This window comes from Microtus oregoni, unplaced genomic scaffold, assembly GCF_018167655.1.
Source record: "Microtus oregoni isolate MIOR12 unplaced genomic scaffold, Mior012 000004F_ref0000308, whole genome shotgun sequence".
NCBI lineage: Eukaryota > Metazoa > Chordata > Mammalia > Rodentia > Cricetidae > Microtus > Microtus oregoni.
The window spans coordinates 46,534,330-46,545,350 of NW_024543063.1; the positions used below are offsets into that span (position 1 = coordinate 46,534,330).

General features: G+C 48.1%; 2 protein-coding genes across 2 annotated transcripts in view; both read right to left on the minus strand.

Moving 5' to 3' along the window:
* Positions 1 to 5,485, minus strand: part of Atp6v0d1 (ATPase H+ transporting V0 subunit d1) — a 43,953-nt gene extending 38,468 nt beyond the window's left edge. Inside the window, exon 1 of the mRNA XM_041650462.1 lies at positions 5,250 to 5,485. Within this exon, the coding sequence (XP_041506396.1) occupies positions 5,250 to 5,379 (130 nt within the window). The 5' untranslated portion in view covers positions 5,380 to 5,485. The remainder of the gene's footprint in view (positions 1 to 5,249) is intronic.
* A 722-nt stretch (positions 5,486 to 6,207) lies between these two features.
* Positions 6,208 to 7,090, minus strand: LOC121446725 (agouti related neuropeptide). Its single transcript, XM_041649450.1, has 4 exons — positions 7,069 to 7,090; positions 6,821 to 6,953; positions 6,581 to 6,663; positions 6,208 to 6,390 (listed from the first exon to the last, which is right to left on the minus strand). The coding sequence occupies exons 2-4, from the start codon at positions 6,948 to 6,950 to the stop codon at positions 6,208 to 6,210; spliced, it is 396 nt and encodes a 131-aa protein (XP_041505384.1). The 5' UTR covers positions 6,951 to 6,953; positions 7,069 to 7,090.
* Positions 7,091 to 11,021: the final 3,931 nt, after the last annotated feature.

The window sequence follows — 11,021 nt, forward strand, 5'->3', positions numbered from 1 at the left end:
GGAAATGGGTTCGGCAGTTAAGAGCACTTACAACTCTTTAAGAAGAACTGAGTTCAATTCCCAGCACCCACATGGCAGCTCACAACCACTGTTAGAAGATCGATCCATCATCCTCTTCTGACCTCTAAGGGCACCAGGTATGCACATGGTGTGCAAACATGCGTTCAAGCAAAACACTCATATACATCAAGAAGGAGGAGGAAGAGGAGGAGGAGGAGGAGGAGGAAGAGGAAGCAGCAGCAGCAGCAGCACCACCACCACCTATGGATTGTTCTTTCTCCTCTATAGTAGTCTACATCACCAGCCTACTTTCCAATGACAGTTACCTTTAAAAGTCAAATTCAGTAGTTTTACTTTCACATACTCTAAACTCAAGGTCCTCTGGCTTTTGGATCTTTCAAGAGTTGATTTCCGTTTAACTTTCCAGCCATATTCCTGGTCATTCCACAATTAATCAACGCCAGATGACATGTAACTAATGAGGACAACATCAACATCTGTATCTTCAGTTTCATAAAGCTGCTGGACTAGCCAAACCCAGCCAGGATTTCCAGTGTTTCTTCACATCAGACTATCTCTTATGAAATAATGTGAGACCACGGAAGGAAATGTGAAGAGAAATTACACCAGAGCAAAGAGGAATCAACGTACTTTTGAGGGGCTGTGGGGATAGCCCAGTTGGTAAAGTGCCTGTGGTGCAAGCATGGGGATCTGAGTTTAGGTTGTCAGCACCCACCATTAAAAAAATTTGAGGGGGCTGGAGAGATGGCTCAGGGGGCTGGAGAGATGGTTCAGTGGTTAAGAGCACTGCCTGCTCTTCCAAAGGTCCTGAGTTCAATTCCCGGCAACCACATGGTGGCTCACAACCATCTGTAGTGAGGTCTGGTGACCTCTTCTGGCCTGCAGATATACACACAGACAGAATATTGTATACATAATAAATAAATAAATAAATATTTAAAAAAAAATTTGAGCATGGTGTCAGAGTCTGCAACCCCAGTACTTGGATGGTGGGAGTAGACAGAGCTCATTAACCATCCAGCCTAGTTATAGTGATGAGTATCGGGGTCAGTGAGAAACCCTGTCTCAAAAACTAAGGTGGAGAGAAGTCAAGAAAGACACCTGAGCCAGTTGTGGTGGCACATGCCTCATCCTTATACTTGGAGGCAGAAACAGGTGGATCCCTGTGAGTTCTAGGCCAGACTGATCTAAAGAGCAAATTCCAGGATAGCCAGTACTACATAGAGAATCCAATCTCAAAAACAAACACACACAGAAAGACACTTCTATATGCAAGCATACACAAGTGAATGAGTACCCCACATGCATATACATACACATCCACATAAAAGCACCTATCTCATACACACACAAACACTAGAAAACAAGTATTCTGAAAAATAAGCAGCACAGCTGTCTTAGTTAGGATTTCTATTGCTGCAATTCAACATCATAACCAAAAAGCAGGTTGTGGAGGAAACGATTTATTTGGCTTACACTTCCATCTCACTGTTCATCACTAAAGGATGGCCAAAATCGGGACAGGAACTCAAGCAGGGCAGGAACCTGAAGGCAGGAGCTGATGCAGAGACATTGGTGAGATGCAGTTTACTGGCTTGCTTTCTTATAGAAACCAAAACCATAAACCCAGGGATGGCACCACCCACAATGCACTGGGCCCTCCCCCAGTGATCACTAATTGAGAAAATGCATTATAGCTGGATCTCATGGAGGCATTACCTCAACTAAGGCTCCTTCCTCTCTGATGATTCTAGCCTGTGTCAAGTTGACACCCAAACCCGGCCAGTACAATATCTTATATGAGGGCTTCAACCATAGCACCAATAGCTAACGCACTGGCTGTGAAAAACTATCCTCAGGATCATTTAGTCCATGTGAAAGTTGAACTGGCTCAAAGGCCATGTAAAGCCCCCACTCTGGATTAGAAAACTTGCATTCAGGTCATCATTAGCTGGGTGTACAGCATTACCCAGAAGGCCATTTGCTTTTCTGTATTTTCCAAGTTTCTGAGGGACAAGAACACTAAATTACCAGAGAAAACCTATGACTGGCCTAGTAGTGATGAGAACCCCTAGGATCCAGGTTGTCAACCATGGCCAGAGTTTCAGTGATGAGGTCGGCAGCCGCCTATGGTCACACCTGTAAACCAGCACTTTAGAGGATTACTGCTAATTCCTGTCGAGCCTATGCTATATGGTAAATTCTAAGTCAGCCTGGGCTACAGAGCGAGACCCTGTCCCAAAAAACTAACTAACTAACTAACTAACTAACTAACTAATAAGGGGCTGAAGATACAGTGCAGCAGTTAAAAGAGCACTGGCTGCTCTTCCATTCAATCCCTAGCATTGACTCCAGCACCAGGGAACGCAGCTCCTTCTGTGGCCTCCAATGGTAGGTACCCAAACTCACATCCACATGTCCACACATACATAACTTTAAAAAATAAACACATGCCAGATGGTGGTGGCACCCGCCTTTAATCCCAGCACTCAGGGGGAGGCAGAGATGACAGGCGGATCTTTGAGGCCAGCCTGGTCTATAGAGCGAGTTCCAAGACAGGCTCCAAAGCCACAGAGAAACCCTGCCTCGAAAAAAAACAAAAAATAAAAACCCACAAAAATATAAAAACAATTACAGCTATTTAGGAGGCTAAAAGGGAGGGGAGGATCACAATATCAAAGCCATCTTAGGCTACAGAGTACAAGCCAGCCAGTGTAAGTTAGAGAGGCTGTCTCAAAATAAAAGTAAAAAAGATGGCTGAAAGCCAGGCAGTGGTGGCTGCTCATGTCTTTAATCCCAGTACTCAAGAGGAAGAGGCAAGGCGGATCTCTGAGTTTGAAGCCAGTTTGTTCTAGAGAGTAAGTTCCTGGACAGCCAAGGCTACCCTGTGTCGAAAACAAAACAACAACAAAAAGAGGGCTGGGGGCTACAGTCCGGTGGTTAAACTACTTTCCAAGTATCTACAGGGCTTAAATCATAATACTGGAAAAAAGGAAGGTGGTACTGGGGCAGTGTTTGTGGGGGAAGAAGGAAGCAGAGAGAACAGCAAGGTAAGTAATAGACAATATAAGTTAACACTGAATTCGGACTTTGCCCTTACTGGGTTCTTGGGGCTGGGCTGTGTTTTACACAAAGTAGCACTGTGACCATTCATCTCACAGCCTTTATGAGACAGACGCTGCTTAAATGCCAAATGAAGAGTTTATATCCAGAGATGTTAAACCATTGGTCTACAGGAATTCAGCACTTGGCAGGTTGACTCTGAAGTTCGATCACCTCTGTGTATACTGTGTGTAAAGGAAAAGGGTAAACCAGGCAATGGTGGCGCACACCTTTAATCCCAGCACTTAGGAGGCAGAGGCAGGCGGATCTCTGTGAGTTCGAGGCCAGCCTGGTCTACAAGAGCTAGCTCCAGGACAGGCTCCAAAGCTATAGAGAAACCCTGTCTCGAAAAGCCAAAAAAAAAAAAGTGTATGTGTGATCCCTAAATGCCACCCTGAAAGTTTGGATTATGTTCCACAAGGGTCCATTGCTAAACAGTTCGGCATGAAGAATGCCCTAATGTGTTTATTATTGATGATAGGTCTGCTGGAAAGACAGGAACACAGGCTCCCAGAAACTCCACAGAAGAGCAGGCAGCAGTTGGAGTAAGGAAAGACAGAAGAGAAGCCAAAACAGGGCAATAACGTTCACCTTTGCATTTACCCAATCAAGGATCTTTCTCAAAGAAAAAGTTAAACATCTTTGTAACAGGGAAAACAAAGAATCTTCCTCTAGTTCTAGTCAATCCATAGAACTTATGTTAAGTGCCAAGTAGGTGTCTGTTAGGCCATGCCCCAGGCGGCCTCTCTATTTCTCCTCTTCCAACAGTGGAGTCAAACTAGGGTCCATGGCTGGTTCCCACCACCCAGCATCTTGATGCACCCTCTCCTCATTTCACTCATCTAATGAAGGTGAACAACCCTCCTTGCAGGTTAACAGGAAAACCATAACACGCACTGCTGACTCGAACGTCAGTGAGTGTCCTATTATTGTAATACTATTTTTCACTTGACAGGTCTAGTTTTCAAGGTAAACAATATTTGGATGAGTTCAATTTAACTCCAGAGGTTTTTGACCAGAAGGTTCTAAACAGGGTGAAACACCAAGCCTCCTTCTCTAGCTAGAAGTACTTTTCTTCAAAGGAATCCTTTAGGACGAAGAGGCAGGAAGTCACATCCCCACCCTTCACTACCACCACGGTGGATGGTCTGGAATTAGGGACAGCTCTAACGTAGGACATTTGCTACGATGGGCCTGAACGTCATCTTCCTTTAGAGCACTGGTTCCCTACCCTCCTAATACCTGCGACCATAAGACCATATAATACAGTGCCATATGTTGTGGTGACCCCCAACTATAAAATTATTTTCGTTGCTACTTCAGAACAGTAATTTTGCTACTGTTATGAATCATGACGTAAATAGTTGTGTTTCCTAATGGTCTTAGGCAACCTGTGGCCTATCCCAAGGTGGGGGGGGGGGCCCGCGACCCACCTGTTGAGAACCGCTGCTCTAGAGCCAGGTTATGAAAGGAGAATTGAGTTTCTGTCACTCTTGTGTAAGAAACTGGCCTCTCGCTGGGGGGTGGGTGGGAGTCAGGGCCAGACACTTGTGCACGAACTTCAGATTTACAGGGCTACCTCTTGCTTTCCCAAACATTCCGTCTGGAAGGCACTGGACGGCCAGCGGTTCCAAGTTGGGAGGAACCTCCCACCAAACTGGCTTAGCAATTCCCCAGGAAGGCTCGACCCTCAGACCAACACCAAAACACAATGATTCCAAAGACCTTGGGGGAGGTGAGAGGCTTTTCCACCTAATTTCCCCACGCACTGCCACCCGACAGGCCTAGGGTTGGGCCAGGGTGAAGAGGCTTGAAGGCGGACACTTCGCGCCGGCTAGTCAATCCTCAGGGGCTCGTCCTTCTAAATTACAGGGCTAGCTCAACAAGGTTAGAGGTAACCCAAGCAGAGGCAAACCACTGCGGTTTTTAAAGTCTTGTTTATGTCTGGGCCCTCGCGCCGAGTCGCAACTACAGGTAGACTCCCCTCTGACATGTCCGCCATCTGCTCCCGTTTTCCCAGAGGCCTCGCAGGCCCTTCAAGACCCTCCGTTACCGGCTTCCCGGCTCAGGGCGGCCTCCATTCCGGCCTTTCAAGGCCCCTCAGTCAGCCCAGACCCGCGGCTCACCCTCGAGAGTCTCGCACTGCACCAGGTTGAGGTAGTCCGCCTGGCTGAGCACCCCGGCCTTCAGGCCGCGCACTAATCCCTCCAAATAGCCATTGTCCACGTTGAAATAAAGCTCCGGGAAGAACGACATGGCTGCGGCGGGACGGCGGGGACGGCAGGGGCGGCAGGACCGAGAGCCCTGATCAGCCCGCACGCAACTCGACTCCGAGATCAGCTGACTCGGCGCCCGCAGAGGGCTGTCAAGTGCGTCAGGTGACGCAAAGCGTCTCACGTGACCACAGCAGGCGGGCTCTTAAATGTATCCAGCTTCCGGGTAGCCTGGCGCGCAAGCGTAGCTCAGAGATGAGCCGCTCACGGTCTTCAGGGCGCCTGCGCACTAAGGCAAGACTAGGCCTTGGACGCCTAGCAGAGAGCAAAGCAACGACGATGCTGGAAGTTGACCGCGTGGTGGCGCTAAAACCCTCAGGATTCGAGCAGGGGCCCTCAATTTAGTTTTCCCGAGTTAGGCGCTTCTGTCTGGCTCTGTCCGGGCCAACCAGGTAAAGGTGAACTTGTGTGCTGTTTCTTACGCTGCCGAGGCTGCCTCCTACCAGACGGAAACGAAGGTCCAGAGAAGGTTTTGAAACCAATGTTTAGCCACTAGCTAGATTTACATCCCGTAAGCTGACCTGCGCCCGCTTTCCCTGCATTTGTCGCGCTAGAGTCTCTGGGGCTGGCGTGTGACCTCCCGCTATCTCTACAGAGGTCTGGTGCCTTAAAAAATCGCCCGTCTACGTGGCTCAGAAGATGGAGTATCCTAGACCCCGAGGTTATAGTGTGTGTAGTTCCGGCATAACGACGCCCCCTACCCTTCGGGGAACCCAGCAACCCATCGATAATCACATGCAAAAAACAACCACAGCTTTAGGATTGGTCCCATCCTTTATTCGCGTCCCTGCCTTTGCCCAGCATCCGTTGGCTAGGTGCGGCTGCAGAGATTCGTGGCAGTACCCAGTTTGCGACAGTAGCAAAAGGCGTTGAAGAAGCGGCAGTAGCACGTGGCGCACGGGTCGCAGCAAGGAACTTGCTGTCCCAGGCAGGACTCGTGCAGCCTTACACAGCGACGCGGAGAACGAGACTCGCGATTCTGTGGATCTAGCACCTGCATTCATAGGGGGACAAGAACGTCTGACCGCAGATTCAGGAAACATCTCCCACCCCGATCCCAATAGGATGGCAGTGGAGTGTGGGGCAGGGATGGTCTGCCCAGTTTGGATGGTCCGGAAGTGGGGAGAGAGGGTGCTATCTGATGATCCCTACCTGCTACTTTATCCCTTTCCCTTAGGCGTTACCTCCGCCAAAGCTTCTGCCTTCCGCAGCAGAGCCTCTTCTGTTCGGTCTGCAGTTGTCCTCTTTGGGCCATTCAGACTTAGACCTGGGGCAGAGGATGTGAGGGCCACGCCCACCATGCACCAAGTACCCACCTCGCAGGGTTGGGATTGGGATTTGGGAACAAGGGTTTAGCCCATACAGGCAGATTTGTGACCAGCAATTGTCCTAGTCCCACCCATCCCCAACCTGACCATACTTACCTGGGAACTCTGGGAACAGGGCCTGGCCAGGCCTTCTGATGCCTTCCAGGGGTGCCATGCCCATCTGGACCCCCAGCGTGGGAGGCAGTGCCAGCAGCATCGCACAGCTCAGCAGCATTACCATCAGCATGGCCTGGCTCAGCAGGAAAACCCCCCCATTTAGTTTCTCCTCATCTTTAGAATACCCTACAAATGCTGAGAGAGACCCTCCCGCAAAGTCAGAATTCCTGCCTAACCTTTGCACTTACCTTTGCTTGCTGATCCTCGCCCAGGGAGTTCTTGGCCACTTGTGCCTGAAGCTTATATGGCAGAGTCTAATAAAGGGCCTGCACGTGACTGTTTTCTGCAGCCAGGGCCTGAGGGGCCCTCCCTGGAAAATGGAGACACAAGTTTGTCTTTCTCCCTAGAGCCTGAACCATTGAGAGAAGTACCTATCCAATTTGACATAAGCCTCCAGGAACCAATTAAACTTTGGGAACAAAATAGGGTGTCCAGACCCCAAAATTTCCCTAAGAGCAGAACCTAGGGATGGGTCAGGCTAGAACCATTAGCAATAATGAGACAGGCGGCCCTGTGATCTTAATTTGATTTCTGGCCCCACAGATGTTCGCTTAGCCTCTTTATGGCATGTTGTTTCCTTTGTTCCAGGAACGTTGGTCAAGGACACCAAAGGGCCAGTGAGTGTCACCAGGCAGGAGTGGAGTAAAAACCTAGACCCAAGGTTTCTTTGGAGGACAGGTCAAAAAAGCTCTCCCAGCTAAAATCACACCTTCTGGCTCTACCTCCTCTTTCTCTCCTTTAAGACCCCACCCTTGTTCCTGTCCCCAAGCTCCTTCCACCTAGGGCTCCTGTAAACCAAGGGAACAGAACGCACTGTTCCCAGGGTGGGCACACAGCTTTGAGTAAAAAGCTTTCAACCCGTCTGCTTCATTAGTGTTAATGGCAGCTCCCTTCTGCCCTGAATTGGCGGGTCTCTGCCCACGCCTGGTCTCATCAGCCTGAGAACATGGCGAGGGCTGCCCGTTGGTGGATGTAGCAGGACCCACGGGACCCTTTGTTTTGTTTTTGAGACAGGGTCTTTCTATGTAAGACCAAGCAGGCCTCCAACTCACAGAAATCCACCTGCCTCTACCTCTTAAGGACTGGGATTAAAGGCATTCACCACCATGCTTGGTGGGGTTTTAATGTTATTTTGTTGTTGTTATTGTTTTTGCCTGCATGTATATATGTCCACCACATGCATGCCTGGTGCCCAAGAAGGTCAGAAGAGGTTTTTGGATCCCCTGGACCTGGAATTACAGATAGCTGTGAACCATCATGTAGGTGATAGAAACTGAGTCTGGGTCCTCTGCAAAAGCATGAAATGTTCTTCACCTCTGAGACAACTCTCTAGCCCCGTGGTGGACTTTAAAAAAAAAAAACCATTCACATGCCCATTTGGAAAGGAATACAGGTTGAATCACCTTGGAGACCCCAGTGCCCAAGGCAATGAGAAAAGATGAAAGAATATATCTGTCAGGATATATAGCCCGGCTCATCTGGACTCTTGTGATCAGGTGGTTGCCTGAGGAAATCCAACCCCCAGGGGTAAACCAGCAAACTGCCCTCTGGCAGCCTTCATCTAGAGCACCCATCAATTAGTGTTTGGGTGCCAGCTTCAAGGGAAGGAGGTGTTCTGCAGAGAATGGGCCTACAGCAAGCAGACGGACACTGGTATCTACGGTCACACTGGCATTGTGTTCTTCTGCAGGTGACTCAGGACAGTCCTCAGAGCTCAGAGTCTATGTTCTCCTGCCCAGGTGGGGGCATGAGAAGCTAGGGAAGCACCCCCCCATTAGGGTTTTCGGGGAGTAGTCCCTGAACTCACCCTTGCTGCAGGGAGCAGCCCTTTGTTCTCTGCTGAGAATAGTGTAGACAGTCCCTGAGAAGGCCTGGCATTGAGACCTGTTAGGAAGCTAATCTGGAAGTTTGGTGCCCCACTTCAGGACTTGATCTTCTCTAGAGCAACAAGGGAAAGAACTCAGGGTGTATCCTAGCTGTGCCACTCGGAGCTCAAGAGCGGCAGTACGTGACGTGCACATGAGGTCCTTTCCCAGGTCTTATTTATTTATTTATTTTGTTTAGTTTTCTCGAGACAGGGTTTCTCTGTGTAGCCTGGGCTGTCCTGGAATTCACTCTGTAGAGTAGGCTGACCTTGAATTTACGGAGATCTGCCTGCCTCTGCCTCCTGAATACAGGATTAACAGCATGTGTCACCACCGCCCAGCTAAATGGATACTTTTTATTTCCTAATTTATGTGTCTTGATCAGCTTCTCCATAAATTTATCTAATTGTTTATGTACTTTATTCTTATTTTTGAAGATGTTTATATTTTTATTTTATGTACATGAATGCGTTACCTTGTTGAGACCCTGTCTAAAGATAAAAAAAAATTAAGAAGACTAGAAAGATAATACAAAAGATGGTTTATGCCTATGTTTAGAAAAAGTGGCAGTGTATAGAGATCAGGATGAATAGAACATAGAAATGTTTCACTCCAGATGTCAACTTTAAAAAAAAAAATAGCGACAGGGGCTGGAGAGATGGCTCAGTGGTTAAGAGCATTGCCTTAACCACTTTTCCAAAGGTCCTGAGTTCAATTCCCACATGGTGGCTCACAACCATCTGTAAAGAGGTCTGGCGCCCTCTTCTGGCCTTCAGGCATACAGACAGAATATTGTATACATAATAAATAAAAAAATAAAATATTAAAAAAAATAGTGACAGAAGTCACATGCAGTGGCACATACCTCTAATCCCACAAGTAGGAGAGGGGTCATGACTTAGAAGCCAGCCTGGACTACATTATAAAATGCTGGGTTTTTAAAAAGCTAAGTGTTGCCAGTCGGTGATGGCACACATCTTTAACCCCAGCATTCGGAAGGCAAGAGGCAGGCCGATCTCTGTGAGTTCCAGGATAGCCCGGTCTACATAAAGAGTTCTCAGATGATAGTAGTAACTACCTAGAGAGATCCTGTCTCAAAACAAACTTCAGTACACTAAGTACTTTGACTCAAGAATGTCCAAGGGCCTGTTGGGCCAGTTTGGGCACCCACTTCAGGGAAGGCTTCCTAGGGGAGGAGACCTTTCTTTGCTCATGAAACTTAAGTAGGAGTTGAGTGTGGGCCAGTACAAGTTCCTTGAATTCATAACTGACACACTGTTTACCCCTCAGTCTGGTTAACACTGCTTAATACATTCTCTGCCCCAAACCTGGTTCCTTCCCAAAGGCCCAGCCCAGTAAATAGTTGACTTTTTATCTTTCACCTGGGACTGGGAAGCCCACAGTCCTCCAAGGTTCAGCTAGTGAGTCATCAGCAAACATCTGTAGCCATCATCCCATTGTACAACTTCTGTGAGTGTGCATGGGCCCAGACGACCTGCCACAGCTGCACAGGAGGAGTCCAGAGGAGGAAATTAACATCTGTTCAGACCGTCTCCCACTCCAATCCCCTTTGCCTGCCAGTGCTGCCCTGAATAGCCTGAGCTTCTTGTCGTAGTTCTCTATGTATACATATATCTCTATCTATCATCTATGAGAAAGGGAGAGTGATAAGTCTCCTGTTTGTGTGTGCAGGTGTGCACGTACCCATGGAGGCCCAAGGCTAAACTCTTCCTTGATCACTCCCCACTCGACTGAACCCAGAGCTCACCCACATGCTAGTTTAGCTAGCCTATGTGCTCTGTGGATCCCAGGTCTCTGCCTTCCAAGCACTGAAGTTACAGGTGGATTGTCATGGGAACCCAGCACTTATATGCGTGGGTTCGACATCTAAACTCTGGTGCTCATACTTGAACGGCAAGTTAACCACTGAGTTATCTCCCCAGCCCTTATGTATATTGATTTTTCAAATAAGCAATCTTTGGTTTAACTCAATTTATTTATATTTATTTGGTGACAGGGTCTTCATGTAGCCCTGGTTGACCTGGAACTCACTCTGTAGACCAGGTTGACTTCAGACCTCCTGCCTCTGCCTCTTGACCACTAGAATTAAAGGCATGTACCACCATAAAGGCATGTACCACCATAAAGGCATGTACCACCATATCTGGCTCTATTTTATTTTTTTTTAAATATTTATTTATTTATTATGTATACAATATTCTGTCTGTGCAGGCCAGAAGAGGGCACCAGACCCCATTACAGATGGTTGTGAGCCA